At 44.5% G+C, this 24,518-nt stretch overlaps 2 protein-coding genes across 3 annotated transcripts in view; one reads left to right on the top strand and one right to left on the bottom strand.

Moving 5' to 3' along the window:
• DENND2A (DENN domain containing 2A) overlaps window positions 1–24,518 on the bottom strand; it is a 61,840-nt gene that overhangs the window by 23,683 nt on the left and 13,639 nt on the right. The window contains exons 2-8 of one of the 2 annotated variants that reach the window (XM_085322549.1): window positions 16,738–16,836; window positions 13,996–15,210; window positions 12,775–12,902; window positions 9,330–9,451; window positions 6,093–6,290; window positions 4,389–4,482; window positions 3,030–3,074 (exon numbers count right to left, since the gene is read on the bottom strand). In XM_085322549.1, coding sequence (XP_085178675.1) covers window positions 3,030–3,074; window positions 4,389–4,482; window positions 6,093–6,290; window positions 9,330–9,451; window positions 12,775–12,902; window positions 13,996–15,210; window positions 16,738–16,808 — 1,873 coding nt within the window. In that variant the 5' untranslated portion in view covers window positions 16,809–16,836. Of the gene's footprint in view, window positions 1–3,029; window positions 3,081–4,388; window positions 4,483–6,092; window positions 6,291–9,329; window positions 9,452–12,774; window positions 12,903–13,995; window positions 15,211–16,737; window positions 16,837–24,518 lie in introns of both variants that reach the window. The other variant, XM_085322548.1, reaches the window with a different exon arrangement.
• The window catches only part of ADCK2 (aarF domain containing kinase 2), a 33,311-nt gene continuing 31,130 nt past the window's right edge, over window positions 22,338–24,518 (top strand). The window contains exon 1 of the mRNA XM_085322540.1: window positions 22,338–22,621. Within this exon, the coding sequence (XP_085178666.1) occupies window positions 22,338–22,621 (284 nt within the window). The remainder of the gene's footprint in view (window positions 22,622–24,518) is intronic.

Here is a 24,518-nt window from a genome sequence, read left to right as displayed (position 1 = left end):
CTAGGGTTCCATTGGCTGAGTAATGCTGGGGACTCCCAAGTTATAACAACAAGGASTGGACTGAAGGCCAACAACAGAAAATATAAGAAGAGATGCAAATGAAAAATGCTGGCTCATGCTAGTTCTTCCTGGGCCTAAAGCTAATCTCTCAGGCCTGTGCTTCTGCAAGTTCACCCAAGAAAATGGGAAAACAATAAAATCTGCCAAGCAAGCTCTAACTGCAACACATATGAGCTGTGGGACAATAAACATTCCAGCATGGAAAGTAATGAAAAGTTGCCTGCTGGGAAGAGACTAGAGGAGAACTACAACCATCCCCCTACTTGGTTTTGTGGTTGCATCCCAAATTCAGTGTCCACAAGTCTCCCCTACCCTACTACAAAAGGAAAAAAAAGGAATTAACTACAAGCAGAGACTATAGTACACTTCCCACAAATGTGTGTTTTGCTAAAGTGGGTGGCAATATGATATTTTTGACAGAAACCACAACCATTGGCAGAAACACCAAATAAATAAAAGTGATCTGCTTGGAAGATGGGGCTTCCTGGGAAATGGTATATCCTTTAGGACAGACTCTTGACTCTTTGTCTGGCTCAGTTGTGCCACTCATGGACTATTTCAGATAACATAACCTAGAACACTCTCAAGGTGCCTTTTAAATTAAAACAAAGAGTTAAACAGTCCCTGGACAGTAAAGGCCCGGGAAAGATGGCTTAGACTCCTTTCTCTCATCAGCTATTACACTATTTGCTTTAAGAAGCTTTCAGAAGTGATCTCTGTTTTACCAGGGACTTCAAAAGAAGTGGCGTCAGAGCAATGCTGAGTGCTTCTGAAAAGCCCACTCAGGCTTTGCCTGTTTATACTCTGTGCAACCTGCTAAAGATACCAGGAATGTACTGCTGTCATCATGGCACAGTTTGTCTTTGAAAATTTTCCCTTCTCAAGGGTCAGTACATATGGCTCTGACATGCAGCCTGATGATTGCAGTCTGATGATTTACTGTGTCTCAGCTGACGCAAAGTGACTTGCAAAGCAGTGGGAACTGGCCTGTAAGTTTAGTCTGTTAAGTGAAACATATAAAATGAAAAGTCCCTTCCACAAACACTTGCTAAATCATCTCACTTTCCTATTGTTTAAAAATACAAAAGTCCACAATTTGATAAGGCAAAGAACAAAATACAGATGAAGCTAGAGCAAATGGTTACTGAGTCCCAAAGCTCTAGTCACACTTTTCTACACGTGGAAGCTTTCATCACAGTCACTCAGATCCAGGTATGGAGGTGGATATTGCTCAGAGCCCAGTGCTGTCAGACCTGGGGTGACTTTGCTCCATCTCCAATATCCCCTCCACAAGCAGTTTCTAGCTGCAAGAGAAAACAGTCCTCTCTCTGGATTTAMAGATTTCTCATTCCATCTTCAGTAACAATTTTTTTTTATGAGGAGAGAACAGAACAGCAGAGGAAGAGACTAGGGAAAGCAGGTTCCTCTTCTCAAGCCCACTGAGCTTATACTTGTTTGGGTAGCATTTAAGTCTGGCTACGAAGTTGGAGATGTGTAACACTTCAACAGTGAAGTCTGTATCACAGCAGTGAGGGAGGCATAGTACCCAGCGAGACCATTTTTTCTCTAGAAGATTTCAGTGGAGTGGTATTGCCTTCCACATGTTCTTGGTAGATACAGGCCAAAAATCTGCCATCTGGATCCAGACTCAGACTGATATCAGGTCAGGAATCATTCAGGATGAGAACTGATGGCTCTAAGATCTCTGGAGCTCTTCTCTCTAGATTCTGGCCAACAGACTAGAAAATAGACTTATGCAAAGCCTATTTGGCTGGGAAGCAGTAGGATATTTCGTATAAACAGAGGATGGAGTATATGATTCACCTTGGCCATCAGGAACAAGAGTTTGAATCTTCCCGGTTATATCTACACTGTCTTTCTCAGCTACATCTGAATATGGACTGTAGTTCATAACACCACATTTCAAGCTGATTGTGGATGTAATTCCTGAAGGAGCTGTGCTCAAACATTTCCCCCCCTATATCCAGGCTAGCCTGAGAGCCTGTCAAAAGGCAGGCAGTGGCAGAAGGTTTCGGTTTGCACAAAGTTTCCCAGTGACGATGAAAGCAAAAGCAGGCATACTAGCAGTTCTTGTATGGAAAGTGGTGCTCACAAACACGCAAGGAAACTCATATTGTAGTTTCTGTTGGATAATTAAGTAAGGATGAGCACTGCTAAGCACCATGCGCTGAAGTTGACGCGGAGTGGGAACTGCTGCTTGTCCCTACCTTTTCAGCTTGGAAGCCCAGATCAGGCATGTATTTGGACCAGAATCGGGTAACTTTGGAATGTGAAGAAGTTTCAATTTTGCATTCCAATTCTGTTGGGATTTTTAAGTTGCTGTATACATTCCTACAAGACTGCTGCCATCAGCATGTCACAATGATTGATTTACACATTTGATTACAAATTCAAAAAGGTTTGAGAAAAAGTTTCTGGAGACCAACATACCACAGAGCTCTACTGAAGTGAAGCAAGCAGTACAGCACTTCATCACAATTTAGCAAATGCAGAAGAGTTTAATTAGCAATAAATTGTATAGCGCAATGACAGTTTTCTAGCTAGTCAGTCTGGCTTGTGAGTTTTCTCCCTTAGCAAATATGTAGTGGAGCTTTGGACATCCTGTCCTATTGTGATGCTCTCTCTGGTAACTTGTTCACACATTTGTGACCTTGCACTTGGAAAAGTCTCCCTGCACTTTCATGGTGCCCAAGCTATCCCTTGTGAAAGTCAATGTGAAAAGCTTTGTTGGGAGTTGGTCTATACACTAGTTTTAGACTCCTATAATCCTCTGCCTATGGATTTCCTCCTGCAGTTTTGCAGTCTTTGTTTCATGGAAACAAATACTTTCCATGTGGAAACAAGCTCTTTCTTCAAAGCTAGAGCAAAGAGGAGCGATCTTGACCACCCTAGGAACTCAGAGGAGAGTTTATCAGCAGCCATTTGTTCTCTTCACATATTTTCCTTACCTTTCATCTTCTCTTCACTGTCACTGTCTGATTCACTGTTTTCATCTGTAACTAGGAAAAAAGAAAGAGGAAGATGAAGTATAATAATGTATTTCTAACCATGAGTAAGAGAAAGCAAGGCCTAACAGCTTTAGAAAGACAGATAGTACAGATACTGAGGATCTCATCCTTTACAAGGATGTATGTACCCAAAACATTTCACTTACCAATCCTAGTATCTTCCCATTCATTCAGGGGAACAGAAAAATGCAACAAAATAATTGTACACAGCAAGGGAGTTGCATGAAAAATAAAATGCAAGAGCAGCATTTTACCCATGTCTGTATGAGCACAACATCAAGGCAAAATACTGATTAATGTGTTTAGCTTGAATACACAATAAATAGCTTACAGGACAAGGAAAAAAAAAGCCAGCTGCCTGAGTGAAGCAAACTCAAGATCTCTTTGGTCTAATAGCTTGTTTTTCAGTGACCAAAAGCCTCTGATGCTGCAGAGATGGGTGAAAAACATTGTAGAAACCAGTCTGGGATGCTGCCCTGTCCCTCAAATGTTCATCCATGTCCTTATATATAAACACACACAAAGTTTACATATAAAACAAGATAAATACTAACAAGTAATTGTAGGAAACAAAACAGAGCTGGAAGTCACCTTGTACTGGAAATTTTGATGTTTTGGAGAAAAAATATATTGGAAAGACATAATTTTAACTTTTACAGAGAAGAAAATTTAAAAATAATTGGTCTGAAGTATCTGAATGGTTCTAGTGAACCCCAGCAGGAGCCAGCAAACCCCTAAGCTCTAAGACTTCTCAGCTGACAGTGGAAGGCTGAAAGTCTCACTGTTAAGATGATGGAGGCGGTCCTACAGTCAAGAGCCTAGAAATCCTGATTCCCAAATGACGTTATTTGTTTATTGGGATGATGAAGAAACCAGGCCTGTTTCAAAATCTATTATCTTCCATTGGACGGTTCAGTAAAGTGACACATTCTCACAAAATATTTTGATCTCAACAGATCAGCCTCTTTGGACAGAACATTCCTCTGCAAAGCTTTCAGTCAGTTCCAGAAATAAACATCAAAAAGAGGAGACATTTTTGGTGTGACCTATAAGGTTATCATGGAGAACAGTGGAATGAAAACGAATCAAGAAAAAAACAAAAAATTGCCCCTTCAGGAAAGGCTCTCGGGCAGTAGAACAGTCTTTGGCTTCCCAAAAGAAGGGGTGGAAGCCCCAACTCAGCCTCACTCTGGAATGGAAGAAGTGACAGAAAACATCACATAAATCACCAAGGCAGCCTAAACTCCAAGATAAGTCCTCAAAAAGTCTTAGACGTATGATGATTCAAAATTCCTTTACCTTTCCCTGAATTGCTCTCTGTAGACTGTGATAGTCTCTTGACACGTTTCTTTCCCCTCCGAGCCTCATAAATAGCATTGATTTTCAACACAAGCTGCTCAGCAAACACACAAACAAATGAAAAAAGGTTAGTTTCTTCCCCAAACAGAGCGGAAAGTTGTAATTTTATTGAAAGTGTTCCRGTACCCAATCCTAACCATAGCTGGGCTGAGTAGCTCATTTAGTGCCCCCTGGCTCCCCATCCCTCCTTGAAGGGGAGGGGAGTTGCAGAAGGGGCGTGCCAGGTGTTCCCGGCCCCCCTYGAGCAGAACTGCCTCCTCATCAGGGTCCCCTGGCAAGAGCAGCAGGGCATGGCCACAGCATTCAGACTTATTCTAAAAAGTTTAGGACCCCTGTGCTTACACGTTGAGAGACTAAGGTGAAACAGACAGCATTAAAGAGGTGTCTTCTAACTTGATATGCATTTGGTTGGGAGAATCTGAATGCAGATGTTCCAGTGGCAGGGTGCTCTGGTGTGGAAGTATGGCCTCCCTGCGCCAGTTCAGCTCAGTGCTCATGTTGGTCTTGTCACCGCCCATAGCAAATCTCACTCCTGAGCTCGTTCAGCAGGACTGCTCAGAGGCATTGCCCARTAAGTATGTATTCATAATCTTACTTTCACAGCACTTGACATAAATGTAAGTGCTCAAACACATACATCGATAGAGCTCAAACATGCACAGAATTGTAGGCATACAGGAAAACGAAACCCTAGACATTTGTAGCCATGGGGTCATTCCTGAAGAACTGAAGTGAACTTCTGAATGAAGGCATTCAGAATCAGATATGCAAATATTAACACAGATCTGGTAATCAGGAAACAAAGAAGAGATACAAACACATCCTTTTTTCCCCTAGAAGAAAAYTGTGAAAACTGAAAACTGTTCTAAAAAATTACCACAGGCAGGCCCTGGTAGCTTCTGCTTGTCCTGCAAAGACTGAGACAAGCAACTGTGTTTTTATAACCGTGTTTTTGAAATGTTCAATAGATAGCTTGTTGCCAAACCTCACTTGGATTGAATACACTTCCTGCTAGATCTGGAAGAAAATAAAATTGAGATAGAGTCATATTRTATCCAAAAACAAAGTAGGGGATGATGCTAGGAGAACATCATGCCCATGACTACAGACAACTCATTTTGTCACTCAAATGTCAGATTTTGCTTTGTTCATCTAAAGTCATACCCTATCTTGAAYTAGAAACAGCCAATGCATGAATTGGACCTAGTAAAGAACAACAGATTGCTAGCAGGAATATCAACAGTACATACAGACCATTTCTGACTGCCTGTGTGTCAAGAAAGGAAAGAAATAAGATGGGGGTTTGTGTGTGTGGGGGGGGAGGGTTGTGTTTTTTCCCCAAAATATTAATTGCTTTTTTCCTCCACTGACAAAATTGAAGTTTTGCCCAAAAAYGAAACCATCATTTTGTCTTAATCCTCCTAAAAACTATGATAGAACTCAGAAAAATAACTTCAAAACTTGCAGAGATGTTTGTACTCCTCCTCCTTCAGGGAGAAAGGAGGTTAAASAGGAGTCAAGTCAACTGGAAGGACAATAGTTTTCTTCAGTTTCCAATGTAGTGTCCCTGCAGTGTAGCTTTCTCTCATACTCACGTTCCTGCCTGGGAGAAGCCAAGCAAAAGAGATAAATCCCTAATGTTACCTTGGGAATCTTCCTTCTCCTCTTGCCATTCTGAGGGTCTCCCAGGGAGAAGAAGGTGTCGTCTGGACTGCTGGGGGTTGAGGGAGGGCTGATTTTGGATGGTGACCCAGTCCCATCACGGCTCAGTTTCCGTATATCTGGCAGTTTGAAACTCCGCCGCTCTGAGCTTTGTCGGAAAAAAATGGGCTTGGAAAGCAACTGGAAAAGGAGACAAAAATGGAGGTGAGGAATGCATGAACATAGAGCTTCATCTATCTCTGCTTTGTTGCTAAGACTGTCATGGTAGTAAATCCAGTGGGGCAACCACAGCACTCAGCTGGCAAAATGGCTTAACTTCTGGGAATGCAAATAGATTGCTGCACACATAAGAAATTCACCCAACTTCCAGAGCCACATTAGGACTATTTGACAAGCAATTTAACCATTCCATATTCATTCCAKATCAGAACACAGCCTCAGAGGTTGGCCAGGAAGCCTCACTCCAGTGTGCAAAAAACTCCCAAGACTTGTGCAATGCAGAAGCTGGGACTGTAAATAGGACAAGAYTAACCAACCAGTCAACCACAAGCATTTGGTATAAGGAGCAGCTGGCCAAGGGGAACAGAGAAGCAGTGAGACCATGAAAAGCATGGTCAGTCTGATCCAATATTCTGTCTCTGTCAGTAGCCAGAATCAAATATTTCAGAGGAGGGTACAAAAATAATATTATAGACAACAATGGAGATCAGTTTCCTCCTAAACCCATCAGTGAGTTCAAAACAAGTAAGCACAACAGTTGATATTTAAGTACCAGCATAAAGCTCTTAGAGTCTCTGACCAAAAACAACAGTAGAGAAGCAGAAATTTCAGCTGCAGATAAACGCAGGTAAACTACCTCCAACCATAAAGGTGTTCCATAAAAACGTTTTTTGTCTTCTCCTACTGAACTTCCTAGCAGTTTTGATAAGATTAAGCTGCCCCTTTCCTAGGCATTGTAYATGCATTTGCAAAGGCAATATCTACATAGCATAAGGAGATGCAAGTGAATGGTATCTGAGCTAATTCTGAGCAAGTCACATCAGCACTGTAGCTGAGGTAACAGTCTGCCCAGGTTAACAGACATCCTCAGCAAGATTATTAGCCAGACTGATTCATTCAGGCTAGTGCAGGTGTCTCTGGATGGTTTGGCAGAAGACACAACTCTCAGATATGCTCACCACCCACTGAGAAGTCACACATTAAAATGAGTCTTGTAAGAGCCTTCAAGTTGAAAGCTTTCATCCTTAACTACAGAAGGAACATAAGCTGCTTCTAAACAGTCTGTYCAAATCCATTTTCATCAGTTCCTAGCCCAGAGCTACTCCCATTTGGCTCCTTGCTAACTGTTCTGCTGGGAACCATATCTAGGGTGAAAGGCATGCCTGGCAACACTGCTGTCCCATTTTGATTGCATGAACGGAAAAAAAAACCCAAAAAAACAAACAACAAAAAAAGAGTCCCTTACAAAGCCCTCTTGTGGAAATGAATTTCATCCCAGCACTGCTGATCCACGCTGCTCTGGACCTAACTAGTAACAAGGAGAATGGATTGAGAACTGCATGGCAATTTTTACTTTAAAAATGTCAAATCATCTAAAAAAAACCCTTCAGCTTCTGGTTAAGCTGGTTGGAAAACAGTAATATATTAAGAAATGCTGTGTGTCAAGCTTCTAAAAATGTAGGTAACTCTAATAAATGTTGGGTAGCTCTAATAATAGTTGCCACTTGGAGAGCACAGGAAAACCCTCTGGTCATGAAAACCACGTCTAGATCCCTGCTATCTGCTGTGAACCCAACTGTTGCCAGGATGATTTCTGCTTGTCACATTGCCCATGCTGTTTCAGACGTGGACTCTCCAAAAGGAGARCAGAAACCAACTAAAACAGCTCTAGAAGCTGAGAGCAGGGCTGGCCTTTGGTAAGCCTTGAGCTCTGAGCAAAAGGTGCAGACTAACACTTCCTCTCTTCTTTTGGTCTCTGCCAAGGAGGAAAAGGGCACTGGGCTGTGAGCTGCACTGCTTGTGAGGAAACAAGAGAGTCCACACTGTTAGGTCTGGCTCCCTAACTGGCATTGCATTAGCTGCTAGCAACTAATCTCATCAAAGAGAGAACAACAGGGCCAACCTAAGGGAAGGGGCTGCAGAGGCTCCTCAGCATCTGCATGAATAAATTGCACACTGYGCACAGATCCCGAGCCAAGAGACTGCAGGCTTTGATTGCCCAAGCATTTAAATGCCACTTTGAGGGAGGGGAAGAAGTGCTKTCCTACACTGGAGGTCTGCAATAAAGCAGACCCTTTATTTTTCAGTAAAGTGTTTTTTATTGAAGACCTCCTCATTTTTCAGTATGCGGAAGAAATTTAGTGTCTTACTTTTATCTCAGGACAGGCTTGAGACAAAAATAAAGCAGAAAGCTTTCATCCACAGCTCTGCCAGTGCTCTTTAAGCAGCCTCTTTGACAATGCTCTATGCTTTCACTATGAAATGCACTGGGATTTTTCTGTGGAATCAGAGATAATCCCCAAATACAACCCCTTCCCACCCCCCATCATGAACACACTCATTTCTGCATAACCATTTTTTATCTACTGCCCCTAAATCCACCTGTTCCAGCAAAAGTAGGATGGGATCTCATCTCATCTTCACTCCGAATTCATTGAGAATCTGAGGGCAGGTTTCCAGAGGTGAGGGCCTGAAGTCTCAAGCTAGATACTCTTTSCACACATGAACTGGCAGAAATTCAAAAGCTGTTCTTTTCTTGCTATACATTTGCTGCAGAAATAGCTCAAGGTACAGGGGCACAGAAAGACTTTACTGGAAACAGACATTTACTCACAGMATGGTCCTTTTATCACACTAGTCTTGGGATGCAGTTGAGTAAAATCCCAGGGTAACACCAAAAAAATCAGTCCCCTTCGATCTAATTGCTATTTAGTGCATGTCTAATGCAAAGTACCACTGGAAGTTAGCTACGGTGCAAAAGAGAACAAAAGCCAGAAAACCATACCTGTAAAGGAATGATGTTTTTACCTTGCTAAAGGACAACAAACTCTTTCTATCACAATCCACTCTACTAGTGATTAAGATGTAAAGGGAAAAAAAAAAGAAGAAGAAAAAGATGTTATGACAGTCAGAAGCAAAACTCCTCTGTTTTCATACAGGACTAGGATTTCACCCAAAGGCTTTCTGGAACAGAAGACATGGCCACATGAATCAAAGTACCTTAGTGGGGGTCCCAGGTACAGAAGAGGTGGGGGATGCKGGGAAAGTCAGGACACATTTCTTCCCCAAACAGCGGCTGTTGGTCTCAATATCTTCATAGGGGTTTTCCTTCGATGGTGGATCTGAAGCAAAAAGCCACATGCAAGGGAGTTTAAGTGCAGAAAATCCTTGAGGTTTGCCATAAAAATCTGTTTGGGGATCTGCTGGCCTTCTCCCACCTCCCACATCAGACAAAGACCTGTTCTCAAGCATTCCTGCCATTGCTTTATTCTCTCCATAGCTCTAGAAGTCCAGCTGCTTGCTGGACAGTGTCCAAACCCTGACACTGATGTACGCAGCCATAGGAACATATCACAGAAACTACAGATGGAAAAGACCTAGTGAGTCCTCAAGTTCATTTCCCTGTCCTCAGAGGAGCTGTGAGGTTCTCATGCACATTGTTTGTCCTGTAATTTTATTTCCTCCTTTCTAGTCTTCTGCTTTGAATTCTCTGTGAGCTGAAAACTAGTAGAAAGCTCCTCTCTCCTCTATTTACACCCCACACTAAAGGGTGACCTCTGGTCATGGTCACAAGAGATGTGATCTCTTGGACTGCATCTGCAGAAATATTTAATCTGTTCTCTGAGCACAGATGTCTGTCATATAGCATTGATTTCCAAACATATCTACCAATCATGGAGGCCTCAATTCCTACATGCCCCACTTCAGACAAAGGGAAGCATTCACCTCACCTGATCTAGGCCATTCAAAGTGAAATGAAGTTAATCCCTCTCTCCCCCAAAAGACAGAGAGAAAAGGACATCTCTGAAGGAACATTCAACCCATCCTTACACAGGATTCCCTCAAAAATACAGGAGTCTTGAATGATTATCCAGAGGTGTCCCTCTCTCTCTCCACTGACTCTGGAGACAAGCTACATAATTAGTCCAATTTTAAATACCCTAAATTAGGTATAATGAATTCTTACATCCCACTCTTTAGCAATGTTGAAAAGAAACAAACACGAATGTCTTCAAAGAAATGTGTACTGTCTGAAAAAGCAGGTTGTAGTATTTCCATCACAGCATCCAAAAATCAATAACAAAGTCTCAGCCCAATCACCTTCATGGGCAGGCAATTTGTTATGAGACTTCTCATTACCATCCTTTCATGCCATCCCATGGCTGGAGCCAAAGCAACCACGTTCCTCTTATTTTCATGCAATGCTTGTCTGACAGGAAGCATCATCACTGCTGCTGGTCATCAGTGCTGCTGGTCTCTGGGAATGGGGACTGCAGGCAGCTCTATGATCTGTCTGCCTGGTGCACTCCCACCTGCCTGCCCTGCTGGGGTAGGAGTGCAGCTGAAGGCATCAGACGAGGACACAAACACAAGCCTKTCCCAACACTGGCTCCTATGCCATTCCATAGCTCAGGAAGCCAGGGAGAGGAAAGCAAGCTGATGTGACGCTGATGAAGGAAGTCTGTGCAAACATTTTGGTGGTAAAAGTGCTCCTGCCCCTGAAAGAGGCTATTTATTCCAACAGCACACTTCAGTGCATGAATACAGCTCAGCTGCCACACACTGGGTAGACTGGAGAAAAAAAAAAGAGCTGAGTTCTGCTGCTCACCTCATCTTCACACTGCTTGGCAGCCTGTCTYGTTAGCCTCCATCTAGAATAAACGATCATAGTTGCCCTCCTTCTCACACATAAACCTTGATATCTATCTGGTAATACAATTTTCAGCATGCCAGACAAACAAGGAGGAAAGGGTAAAAGGAGAGAGAGGAAGGGGATCTATGTGACCTGCTGAGAAAGTGAGCAGTTCTACCACCGGCAGTTGTACCCTCCCTAAACAATGTGTATGCATAGGGGATGTATATGGGTGCCTGGATGCCCTCAGGGACATACGTGATCCTCTGTGGATAGGGCTGGCATTCTGCAGCTGGGGGACAGGCTGAACAGTGCCGGAGGTCCTTGTCCCCCTCCATATGTGTGGTTTTCGCATGTTGCTTATCTTTTAGGGAGTCTCCCTACCTGAGGTCTTGTGAAAACAAAATTGTAGGTTGGTTGGAGTCATCCCTGCCCATCCCTTTCCCTCACAGTGACGCTACATGGATTGCAGGAGCCAATTAAAGATCATTAACTCGAGACAAAGCTTAATTCTACAGCAAGGAAGCAAAAAACATGCATATCCCAGCAGCTGAAGCTGACAATTATACACAACTTTACTTTCTTCTAATCTTTGCACTTAAAAGCTGGAGAGTAGAGAACTTGAGTCCTCTGCAAGCTTGTGACAGAGGGGTGTGCTTGTGTTTGAATGGACAGATTTGCCAGTATAGCCACTCTGTAACGCTATCCCTGTTATTGCAGCTGAGAAGGTGACCCTTACACACTGACCCAGGGAGGAAAAAGATAGCAGGAGGGGGAAAAAGGGGAAAAAAAAAGAAAGAAAGAAAAAAGCACAGCTGTTCAGGCATTCCCTGTCCCTTTGTCATCCAAAATAGAGAGAGGAAAAAGGCAAGCATGGGGCCCCTAGCTCCACAGAAGAGGCAGATAGCTTCAAAAGTGTCAAAAAGGACAGACCGGCACCACCTTGGCTGCAAAAAAGTTCCAAACAAATATAATTACTTTGAGAGATCTTTCTAATAAAATATGATGAGATTTTACAAGTATCAAAATAAAGCCCTGTCTGCTCCTGAGAAAGAGCAGCTGCCTCCCACATTGAACAACACAGACCACCTTTCTAGGATAACAGCTGTAGGGTAAGAGCTGATGCAGCTACTCTGTCCCTGTTGTCTTCTTATTCTGCCAAACTTAGCCAAGAGCCTTGCACACCAGCCTACAGATACTAAAACTTAATAAGTTTTTTTCAAAAGGATACTTCTTCTCTGATTCTATTCTTCCATAAAAGGTCATCTAACTCACCACACTAAAAAAAAAAAACCCCACAGTACAAATAGAGAGTATTACAGGAAATAATCTTGGAAATGGCATTGATTTGCCATCAAAGTTCGAAAGTGAGATAAAATTCAATTTCAAAGATTGTAGGATCTAGCTTTTTAAGTCTGATGGCACCTGCAGACATACACAATCCTATTTCAGAACTGAGGAATTTACTTCAGGGCTATGTTTTCAGTCTGTTAGCATCATCTCCACAGTAACAAGTTCACCACAAGGAACGGAGCAGAGCTGTGAGAACTGGTCCTCGGGACAAAAGGTAGACAGAGGACAGACATCTGCAAAGAATAAAAACTGCCTCCCGTGTGCCTCAGGTTCATCACTGAACCTGAGGAGTTATGAAATATTTTGTCCATTTTTTTTATCATTTGCCAATAATTCATATAAAGCATGTCTTAGCTTGCATTTGAATAATATACTTTCTTCCGTTCCTTTGGTGGGTCCCTGTTGACCACAAGTCTTCTGAGTTTGCAGTCAAATCCCTCCCCCGTCCAAAGCTCCTACCCAGTATGTCTTCATAGACGTTTTCCTCAGATAAAGTGCGTGTGAGGGCCAACTTGGTCTGCGCGTACCAATCCACCCTGCCGTTCTCAGATGATGACTGCAGCAAGTCTTCAAACTCATATGACTTCCTGCACCATTGATGGGAGGGGAAAAGGAACAGAGAGGAGAGTGACATACCTAAACAGATTTTATAACCAAATTATAGTACTTTATAATTCACTTCTCTGCAGCATGCCTCACAGTTGAGAAAATTCATTAGTAAGAAGAGAACATTTCACAGTCGCGTCTCATATAAAGCATGAAAAATAGCCGTATCAGATCTGTTATTTTTACCAGCTACACAAATGAAGATGTTTCAGGGATTATGTATCTTATCTGAGTTGCCATGGCAATAGCTCACTGTGAAGATGTGTCAAGTTTCCTGTTACACTGTACAGGGCCTCAGGCCATGAGAGGTCCCATTTACAACATAGGTCCCACCCTCAGCAAGAGGGTGCCAAAATCAGGTCCCTTTTAAGCAGTACAGGAGAGCAATACTCACATGCTGGATGGTGGAAAGGGAAAAGCAATTAAGTCTATTCCACTACCAAACCCTGAAAAWTTCAGTTTCCCTCCCTTACCCAAACCATGAATTTTTGGTTTTAAGTGACAGTTTATGCAGAAGGCATTAGAAATAGTTGCGCATTTTAGTCTCCTCACCCCAAAATGTGTGGGGTTACAACCATGGGGCACAGGGAGAAAAAACAATAAAGCACTCCAGAAAAATATAAAAACRTCGGATCCAGTTAGAATATGTCTGCTATCAAGAGTGAAAACGCTGTGATAGAGTTTGGAACTTATCAGTCCAAACCTTGTTCCAGATGAGCTATATTCCATTCTGCAAGTAAACAGATTTTACAAACGCGCGCGCACACACACACACACACAACCTTCTCAATCTTGGGCTTGAAGGTTAAGCTAGGTAACTCAGTCACAGTCTCCAGCAATGTGACCCTAAAGCTCAAATCTGCTATCACTTTTCTCTTCACAGGTATCCTGTGAAGTTCTGCTGGCTTCTCATAAGTTCTSAGAGGTGTAACTGAGGGCTGAGTTATGGCCAGCGAGACTCTCAATTACTAGTGATTATGAGTGACTAGGGAAGATCCAGCTGTCCTGGTGAGAAATGGGAAGATGGAACACGACCATCAAGATCAGCACTTACACGCAGAAAAGCCCATATACCTGTGGTCAGCATTGTTCTTGTGCTTCCCATTCCAGAGTCTTCTGCTAACAGCTGATGGGGGAGGAGAAGAAGGGAGAGGAGGAGGAGGAATGGACGGCAGAGGGGGTAAGTTTCTTTTATTCCTAGCTGATGGCACCCAGTCCTCTTCCCCCTCATGTTTGAAAGTCCGCCGGGGCTTTGGCAGTGGGTTGATGAAGGGTTTCTTCTCTGGTGCTCCTGGCTCTGTGTACACATTCTCCACAGTGCAGTCCTTGTGTTTTGCCTGAGAAGTTCTTACCTCTTCTAGAGTCCCAAAAATTGGCTCACTGATTTCAGAGTCCAAGCCAAGAAGCCTTTTGTTGAGTTCAGCCCCATACATGCTCTCATGGCCCTCCGGGTTAGTATGTACTTGTGCTGCCTTCTCCTGCAGGCACTGTGGGGAGTAATAAGTACCAGGCAACTGAGGCTGCAGCTCTGCTGAGCCATCCTTCAAAGCCTGCTCCAGCTTTTTCACCTGGCTAAGCACTGAAAGATTCTCCTTCTGGACCTCCCATTTCCCACCTTTTACTTCTTTGCACTTTCCAACATTGGACTCCACTTCCTCACCCTTCTCTGTTTCCCCCTTTCGCTCTGTTTCCTGCCCCGTGCCTTTCGGAGCTCCTACTTTCCGCTCATTCTCTTTGCCCGTCCCTTTGCACTCCGGATCCCAGTTCGGAAGTCTCTTGGTCTCCACTTTACGAGTCACCAATGCTATCCCACTCGTCTTCTCAATTACACAGGGTATCTTGTGTTCCTCTTTAACTCCTTGCTCCTCCTCTCTGCGAGTGGCAGGAGCAGAAGGTGTTTCCTTTTTCCCTTCCCATTCTGAGATTTTGTCCTTGATGCTGAAGGACTTACTCTTCAAGCTGATTTTTCCAGGTGACCGTATGTTCTGAGTGCCTCCTATCTGTCTCCTGATGATTTTACTATTTTCTTTAACATTCAGATCCACAGACGGGTCACTGATGATCATTTTGGGACTAAGCATGTTCTGCTGAAAGCAGTCTAGCCTTGGGTCCAGCATCAAGTTCTCCAAGGCTCCCAGTGGGTTCTTCACCACAGAAGAAACTGGTTCAGTTTCAGGTGTTAAACTTCGAGTGACAGAAGCACCTTCAGAACATCTCTCACTTGAAAATCCAAAAAGTCTTTCTAACTCCTTCACAGTAGCTGTATTGTTTTTATCTGAAAACTTGATCCTGCATAACAAAGACAGAAAAGAAGAAACATTCATTACCACTACTCATCCTTACTTTAGTCCATCAGCTCCATAAGCTCTATTCATAACGTTAGTAACAGCTGAGATGCCCAAAACACTTGAGAGGGAGGCTTATGTGGGAGAATTCTCAGGGAATGGCCCTTATAGCCAAAAAATGATTTTCTCCTCTTATTATGACTAAGACWAAGTTTGAAATGTAATCTTTCTCTGGGGCAGAAGTAAGTGGCAGGTGAGAAGTAGCAATTTTTGTAGATCAGACGTACTGATACCAGTAACAGGCTCACCAGCGACAGGTTCACCAGCATTTTTGTGCATATATTTAGGAGTATAGTAGAGTTTTGTACATATTCAGTGCATTAATCATGTCCATTGCAAATAAAGGCAAAATGGACCACCTGCAAGCAATAGTAAATTTTTGCTACTAAACAGAAGAAAAACCACGTGATAGAGCCAGCATTCCTCTAGAGTCTGCTCAGAGGACTCCATCTGGACTTATCCAGGACTTACACACTCCAAGTGTATTCCAATGCACAAAACTTAGACTTTTAATATTACATTTCTGTGATTCTATCATCCCAGCCTACACATGGGCTCAGGCTCATGTGCCCCCAGGCATAGTTTGTCTCTGTACAACACATGATGCAACACCCACACACTAAATTCAACTTTCTCAGAGCAAAGGATAAAACACTACCATTGTTTGAATCCAAGTTGCATCAAAAATCCCTAATATCTTTCATCCATGGATTTCCTAACGCTTCTATTCAATATTATGATGCCTTATCAATACAGTAAAGCTCCAGTTGGACAGACTAACAGTTACCCGAGTAGAGAATGTTTTTTAAACAAAGCACTTCTCACCACTTTGCAATATTGTAGGGGCTTGTATGGGCTTGGAAAGGGGCACTGTGTCAACGCAAAGTAGTTACTGGGATGAAAATCTATATCATTAGTCCAATTTAACCACAACCCTAGCATTGAGATTTAACTCTCTAAATTTCTCTATTAACCTAAATGCATCAAGCGTGCCTATTCCAGAACTTACCACTGTTGTAAGAACATCCATTTGGATACCTTGTGTGCTGGCAGCCTTTGAGCTTTGTTCTGGCATCAAGCAACTCTGGCAGCCATTACAGACTCAGCTGTAGTGCAAATCTAGTCTGGGATAGGTTGCTGAGCAGAAAGAGGACCTGAGCCAGATACTATTCTTCCCTAACCTCACAGACATTTAACTCCTATCTACCTCAGTGACAACACCATGCTTTGGACAAGAGCTGGCGCTCTGAATAGCATGAGACTTTTCCAGGGAGCAGGGCACAGCAGGGCCACTGGTTGTTGGACTGCACAGCAGAGACCAAGGATGGACACAGGGACAAACCTGCTATGAGTGTGGACAGTAAGGCTTGTCTTAGGAGGCTGTGGAGTCTCCTGTGTTGTTGATTTCAAGCAGAGGTTGGGTAAATTTTGACCCCAGGTATCCTAGAACTGAAACACAGAAGTCTCTTACCTCTCAACAGACCTGCAGACACTGCTTTCAGACTTGCTGCTCACATCGACTGCCTCGCTAGCTGTCATCATGTCAGCATGCAGCAGGGCAGCTGCTCACCTGCAGACAGACAGGAACAAGTAAGAGGCCATGCTCTRTGCTTAGCATCCCTCTCCAAACCTGCGCATGCATGTTTCTTCTGGAAAGCCAGGAGAGTAATAGAGGGAAACATTACAGCTCCTTGAGCACAGCCTCAGTGTACTCATCTGTAAAATGGGAGGAAGGGGATAATACCATTATAAGTCCGGAGAAGAAAACATAGGTTTGGAGGGCAACAATTGTCTTTAAGTCTGTATTAACTGCAGTATTGTGATTTGAATATGAAGCACATATTCAAGCATATAAAAAGCATATAAACGCTTTTATCATTATTGCCAAGATCTCAGGTAATTTAGATATCTTTGCTCACAGAGGAATAAATAAAAAATGATTTTACAATGAAYTGTGTTCAGGCCACATGACCTAAGTGGTCACTGTGCCACTGTGCATGCAGCATTGTCACATTATGTCCAGCTTGGGACAGAAAACACTTTAGRCTGAAGAGACATTGTACTGAAGCAATTGGTTACCTTACATTATTCTTGCTCTGGTGGGTCATGTTAGGCTGCTACTCATCCGCTTTTAGAGGACAACACATTTGGGGGGGGGGGCGGTAAGATAAATCACTTACAAAAATGAGTCACTGTCTGCATTACGATCCTAGTATCCTCTGCCTTATGATTTCTAGAAGTCATGGAGAAAGACAGGCCCTCTCCTTTCCTCCTGTTCCTTTGAGTACTGCTACTGCCCAAGCAATGCAACAGACTCCTTCCTCTTTTTATTGCCCCACAAGCTAATAACTATTATGCCTTAAAATAAATAAATAAATAAATAACCACTCTGCAGCACCTTTTTCTTGCTTCTCAGATGGCCTGCCTGCTCTGCAGCATTTCAGTGACAAGGGGTTCATCATTTTGTACACAATATGCTTGGAAAACCTGAAGCCTCCCAAGTCTATCTACTTGGCTGGTTCTGCCAGATGTTACCCTGCCATGCTTAAGATTTGGCAACAAAATTGAGTGCCTCAGGAAAGTTTGTAGTTTCTTATAGTTAAAAACAAAATACAACAGAAACCCTCAAAACAGTAAAGAACAGAAGGATCTCTTGTTTCCACTCTCCAATTATTTGGGGGTGGGGGGGGAGAGAGAGAGACAGAAAGAAACACAGAAAGAGAGAGAAAGAAATAGAAACAATTCAGTCTTGTTTGTTCCCAGTTCTCTTTCCCTCTCTTCATCCCACACTGGCAACGTTCCTAAAACGAGGAGTGAACTCTGGGTCAACCCAATGTGTACACATTCAGGGCAGTTCATCGCTAACCATTTAGCAGACTCTCCCCAGACAATAAACCCCCTTGGCTTCTCTTCCTCATTAGTAGCTGGAACAAACATCTATTTCACATTGAAACACAGAGCAGCCTTGCAAAATTGTCAAAAAAATTTACCAGCCTGAGATGCAAAATATATTCATCCATTCGTTAACTGTTACGGATAGAGAATAATGAAAAACTAATGATCATTCACTTCCCTCTCCAAAAAATGACTCACCCAGGCAACCAAAGTAGGTTTCTACAAAGCTGTAACAGAGGTTGCTTTGCGCTTGGCTTGCAACTTCCCTAGAGCAAGGACAGTCTCCTCGCTCATAGTTCCTTTAGCGCCTAGCACAGCAGCATCCGTGRCTGGAGCTCCTAGGCACTGCCTTTAGTGATAAGAAATGTAACGACAGCAGAAGTCAGCATACGTGCAGCCTCTCTCCCTCCGTTGCCACGCTGAAGTTTTGCTCATGACAAGCTTCTCTCTCTTCATAAGGTCATATAATTCCCTGATCCAGAAACTCTATCTCCGAGTCTTTTCCACTAGATTGCTAACAAAAACTGGCTTGAAAACTGACACTTGGGTATGAGCAAACATGTTATGATGTTCATCAGCACAGTCATATATGACTGATGTACCCTGTGTAGGAGCGGCCAAAGAAGATAATAACTAATAAGAGGTGTAGGCTGGACTTGTTTCTTCATCTATAATAGATGGGACAAACCCCATTACCCTTGCTAAGCAGAAGCAGGGTAGAAAGCAGTTACTGAATCCTGTGAAAGGAGTATCCTGTAAAAGGAGCTGCAACGGGGCTCGCTGCCCTGCTTCTCCTTCAAAACAGCATCGCTGGGAGCTGGGGGACATCATAGTGGCAGTAGGTGCTTTCTCTGAAGTAGGTCTCTCACCCAGAGGTATGCAGGTCAGTGCCCTGTGGAGTCAAGCTTAGAGGGACATCTCTCCCTGAGCCACTATCTGTGGTGAGAAGAGCCCAAACAACGCATTCATGCTGAGCAGATTAATGAACAAGCTAGGAGTTCTCTAAGCAACAACACATCACATGGTGCAACAAAATCATAACCACCAAAGTATCTGCTGACATACATAGATGATACACCTACTCACAGCACATGAAGCTCAGGGAACTAAAGTCATCCCTARGAGACGCACAGATTACTGTGCCTTCACCCTTGAACAGTTGGGTATACAACGCGGCACCAGCATCATCCACGAAATTATCTCAAAATGCCAACTGGCTCTGTCCAAAAAAACATTTACCCAAACTGAGTGAAAGACATGAGGAATAAAGAATCACTTCTGGAATAAAAGCAGGAAATAATAAGGTACCTCCCAACTAGTCCAACAGTCAGAAAATTTGCCTGGGGCCAATCCAAAGCCTAAGCAAGCTCCAGAGGCAAACAGACCACCTCTTTCATCAATAAGGTCACCAGAAACAACACCCAGGACTAACTCACAGATATTCTAAAAAGGTGACAAGAGGAAGCTGGGATGGCRGCAATGGAAAACTGCCTCCAGCAGCAAAACAAAAGGTAGCTCTTCTGCACTGAGGTGCAGCTCCAAAAGGCACCTGAGCCAACAYCACAGCTCACTGCAAAGGCCAGTTCCTTCCTCCTGTCTTCCTGCACCTCTGYCATGATCACACACTACCTCAACATTGTGCTGGTTTTAGCCCTCTTTGGAGCCCCTCTGAGACCTGTTTTAACTCACTAATAGTTTAGACAAAGTAGTTCAGGCAAGGGGTCCAACATGCACCAGATGTGGTGCAAGGAAGGGAACTGGACCGTGTGGACAGGAGAGAAAAAGGGAGGAGTGTAGGGAGAGAGCACAGGAGAGCATACGTGGTGATAGGGAAGAAAGACTCAGGAAGGGCTCAGCTTGCTTACTTAAACAGGTAAGCCTCAGTTAGGCAAGCCTACATTAAGCAAGAAAGGAGAGGCTTAAATGAGCCCCCAGGCATCATCCTGCATCATTCTAACATGAAGGAGGAGCTGGACAGAAGGATAAGAAAGGCAGGCTGTCATACATTACTGGACTAAGAGAGAGGGACGGACCTTCGGGATAGCAATCACGACCTGTATTTGCAAAATCCTAGTCCTTGAAGCAGTAAGAAGGGAAAGATATGCTCCCAGCATGGATGATATTTAACCAGTGCAGCAGTGYAGTCCTAACTGGAGCATCAGTCCCTATGTTCCCTGGCTGTGACGAGCTGCAGTTCAGAAGTGTCATCTGAAAGATACTGCTTTCCTGCCTCACATGCACCATGACCAGGGCCCTTGAAACTGCCTAGAAGAAAAGAAGCAAGGCTGAGTTCAGTTTGCAGATGACTTGAGAAAKATGTACCTACATCAGCCTGGTGCATTTTCGCTTATGGCTATTTTCTTTATAAAGCACAGGAGAACGTTCTGCCACAGTGGGAGGTACAGCTAGCACACCACAGTAAGAGGCACAGAGACTGTTTGATTTCCTTCCCTCAAGTTGCTTATGATTTTACAGTTCTAGTAGTTGTGCTCCACACACCATTGTTTCTGATCCAAGATGAAGCTGTCATTCCTGATCTRGGGAGGTGGTAAGAGATGGCTTTGTAGTTTGTAACCATCTTCATATAATATACAAAGATGCTATAATCAACTCAACAGCAACCCGCGCCCAGAGCCACCACTCCTGGCGCATAGACATCAAAGCACTGAGGCCATAAATTCAGCAAAGGGGAGAGAAGGTGCTGAGCCCCATTTGGAGATCCTCATCACTGCAATTTATTCAGGAATCCCTGCCATTGTTTGGAGGAACAAAGCAGTCATCTGATAGCATTTCAAAATAAAACAGGGAAAGGAAGGACAGGGGAGGAGGTGGGAGGAAAGAGGGAGGGGAGGGAGCTCTCAAACCTGTTGGCTGCACTCTGGGAAGGATGTGAAGTCTCCCAGCAGAAGCCTCTCCGCCTATCTCCCACATGCACCCGGCCCCACGATTCCCAGGGCCATGTGATAGGGGCTTCCTGCTACCAAGCAAAGCGAGACCTACCCCGACCTCTCTCTTCCAAACAGAGTTCCTGCCTGCTTTGTGTTTGCAAAGAGGCGTTTGTTTACTGATCTATCATTGGCATGCAGGAAACAGCCTTGAAACGAACTGTAATCATCTGTCTCCAGCAATAGCTGTTTGGTTTTCTTCTAATTTAAGTTCTCCTACCCCCCCCCTTCTTCCCAGATGCCCTCTTCCCCACTTGTGATCAAAAAGCTGTGTAGAGTACGCACATCTGGTTCAAGCACCGGATACTATGTGACGTTTCCAAAGCGACTGAATAAAAAAGAGGCTCTGATAGTGGGCACACTCCTACCCCAGAGCACAGAGATGTCGTCCAGTGGGAYCTCTTCTGGGAGACGAAGATATCCAGCTTTGCCCACTACCTAAACACATTTGCGGCAGCCACCAGCCAACGACAAAAGCCAGAGAAGCACCAAATACCCCATAGTTTACATCATTGGAAACGTATGCAGCCACCCTCCGAATCACACATGCAGATCCTAGTCTCGCATAAGATGAGGCGAGGATCACAGCGAACCTCCCAGGCCTCTCTTCTGCACCGTTCTCTTCATGAAGAAGAAAACAAGCATACCTCCAGGGGGCTTGTGGTGGGGAGGTGGGCATTACCACTGCCGTATCTCCAGATTTTCTGTGCTCTGTTTACGCTGCACCTCACACAGATACAGGATCCRAACCCCTAATTAGGATATTAGCCACTGCCGGGGTGCATATAAACAATAAGGCTTCACATCACCAGAACCAACCTGCAGCTGCTCAAACTGCAGAAACTCTCATCCAAGGAGAATAAAGACAAGCTGGGTTTAAAAGCCCACACGCAGTTTCTTTCCCTTGGTGGCCACAGAAATATTCCGTCTAAAAATTTAATATCCTAGCCAGTAAATCACACCAGTAAGACAAAACCTACAAGCAACATTTCTTAACTCCAGTCCTTTAYAGAATAGAGGATACAACATAGAGAGAAATGACGAGACAACAATATATGCTATACATATATAAAGAACAGGAAGGATGCCAAGAAGTCAAAACACTAACCGGAAAAGCATGAGCCAACAGTTAAAGGCTTAAATGCTCCCTCCCCCAGCCCTTACTCTATTTCGAGCCTATTTCCCTTTGGGGAAGGAGCAAGCCTGAAAACGTACGCCCCTGCACGAACACATGCACACAGAGCTGCTGTGCGGGCCCCAGGCGCAGCCCCAGCAGCTCCTCCGGGCCACGCGCGGGCCCACGGAGGAGCGCGCCCCGAGGTGCCCRGCAGCAGCTCCGTCTCTGGAGGGGAGGGGGTCGTCGAGCCCCCAAGGAGCAGAGGCGCCGGCGCCGGAGTGGCGACTGACGTCCTTGGAGCCCGACGTGGGGCCGGAGCCCGACGAGGGCAGCGGGAGCCAAAAGCAGACTCCCTTCGCGAGGCGAGATGCTCGCAGTGGGGAAGTCACTGCCTCGAGGTGCCCGAGGCAGCCCTGCAGCAAGGCAGGGCCAGCCAGGACGAGCCTGTTAGGGTGGCACGCTTAGGTCCGACTCCCTCTTTAGACCCCAGGCTTGGGCTCCACTGCTGTGGCTCCTACTTCATCTGTGGTCCCAAGCTGCTGCCTCTTCCCTCCTGCCTTGAAGCGGCTCAGGAGCAGGAGGCAGTAGCTCTGTGCTGCAGCCAGGAGGAYGTGCCACTGGAAAGCTCTTCCCCGGGCAGGCAGGGAGCTTCCTTTCTCATGTGGCCCGGCGCCTTYGGGAAGTGGTGCAGTTGTGTGACCTCCTTCCAGCAACAGGCCCCATGGCCTCACATGTCCACCCCGGTCAGGCAGTCTGACACACCAGGCTCACAGATCAGGGCTGCAGCGACTCAGGAGACCAGTTAATTGCCCTCCTGATGCTTTCAGCACAGAAAAGAGTGTTTAATAACGGGTGGAGAGATACAAGGGATCCTTGAAACTTGAGCTTAGGACACTTACGGCCTGATCCAAAGCTCAGTGACACGTGCCACCAGCCCTCTCTAGCCTACATATTAGCAGCAGCAGTTTCTCTTCAGGACCACAGGATTTCTGTGAACTCCCACTTCGTCCTTTGCCAATCAGCCTTTCAGATACGATATGAGTGTACCCCAAGGCCTGGCAGAATAGCTCTCCTCAGGATCAGCAGGGCTTTGTGGTGGCATCCAGCAAAGGGCTAACTTGGCTTAAACATAAAAGGAAACTTCTTTATTATGAGGGTGGTCAGATATTGGACTAAATTTCCCAAAGATGTTGTGCAGTCTCCATCTCTGGAGATGCTCGAACCTGACTGGACATGGCACCGAGGAGCCTGCTCTAGCTGACCCTGCTCTGAGTGGCGAGTTGGACCAGCCAAACCCCAGAGGTGCCTCCCAGCTCAGTGATTCTCCAGTTCTGTGCTGAGCCCCGTTAGCTGGGGAAAGGTGAGCTGCCACCTCTTGGAAAGCACYAGATGTGCTGGTTGTGCGGGTTTCTCCTGCTGGCCATAGAGACTGAAGACACCAACAGCAGGATCATTGTGTTCATTGTAGTCATAAAAGGATCCTAATCATAGGCTGCCAGGCCCAAGAAATATAAATAAAAAGAAAAAAAGCTGGATAAACTTATGTAAACAAAGCTGTGAAAGGACAATGATTGAGAAACAATATGCTCCTGCAGTACATTAGAGCTGGATCCCATATAGCCTCCTACTCCTCTTGCCCTCTGTCCCATCACTTCTTTTTGGATCTATAATATTTCACCCTCGTGCTTACATGGGGGGCAGGAGAATCCCATGTAACAAAACAAATTGTATTTTCAAAAAACCCACATGGAATCCAAGTACCACAACCTTTCTCTTGTGCATAAACTCCTATATTAATGGGTTTTAAAACGTTGCAATTTCAGGAACACAAAAGCTGGCAGTGTCAGCATTCAGGCTGTGTGCAGAAAACCTGCGCATTATGCATTTTGATATGGTCTTAACCTTCATGATACAATTCTTTGCACTGGCCCTCTCCCTCTCTCTCACTGAGCCCACACTGCCCACTTATATGTCATTAGCCCAATTTAACTGCTTGCTATGGTTAAAGGGATTGTCCTGCCTCTCCCTGGGTCCCTCTACTCCACCCTTGGCTGCCAGGCAATGTGGTCTCATCCCTTTCCTTAGTAAACAACATGCCTAATCAGATCTAACAGTTTATTGTCATTGACTGGGAGTGCTCCTACTTTATCTCCATTCTCACTCCTCCTGCTCCCTTGCATCAGCTCTGATGCTTGTCAAAGCCCTTGTTGAGCTAGTTCAACTCACYGAAGTGTCAAAGAAATAAAAGGGGAAAAAGTCAAAAGTTTCTGCTTGGGTAGTGAGGTTAGTCACTTG

Source organism: Rhea americana, unplaced genomic scaffold (assembly GCF_003343005.1).
Source record: "Rhea americana isolate MKP2758 unplaced genomic scaffold, rheAme1 scaffold_79, whole genome shotgun sequence".
Lineage (NCBI taxonomy): Eukaryota > Metazoa > Chordata > Aves > Rheiformes > Rheidae > Rhea > Rhea americana.
Note: the sequence above shows the minus strand (reverse complement) of the source record. Positions and strands in the feature narration are given on the sequence as shown.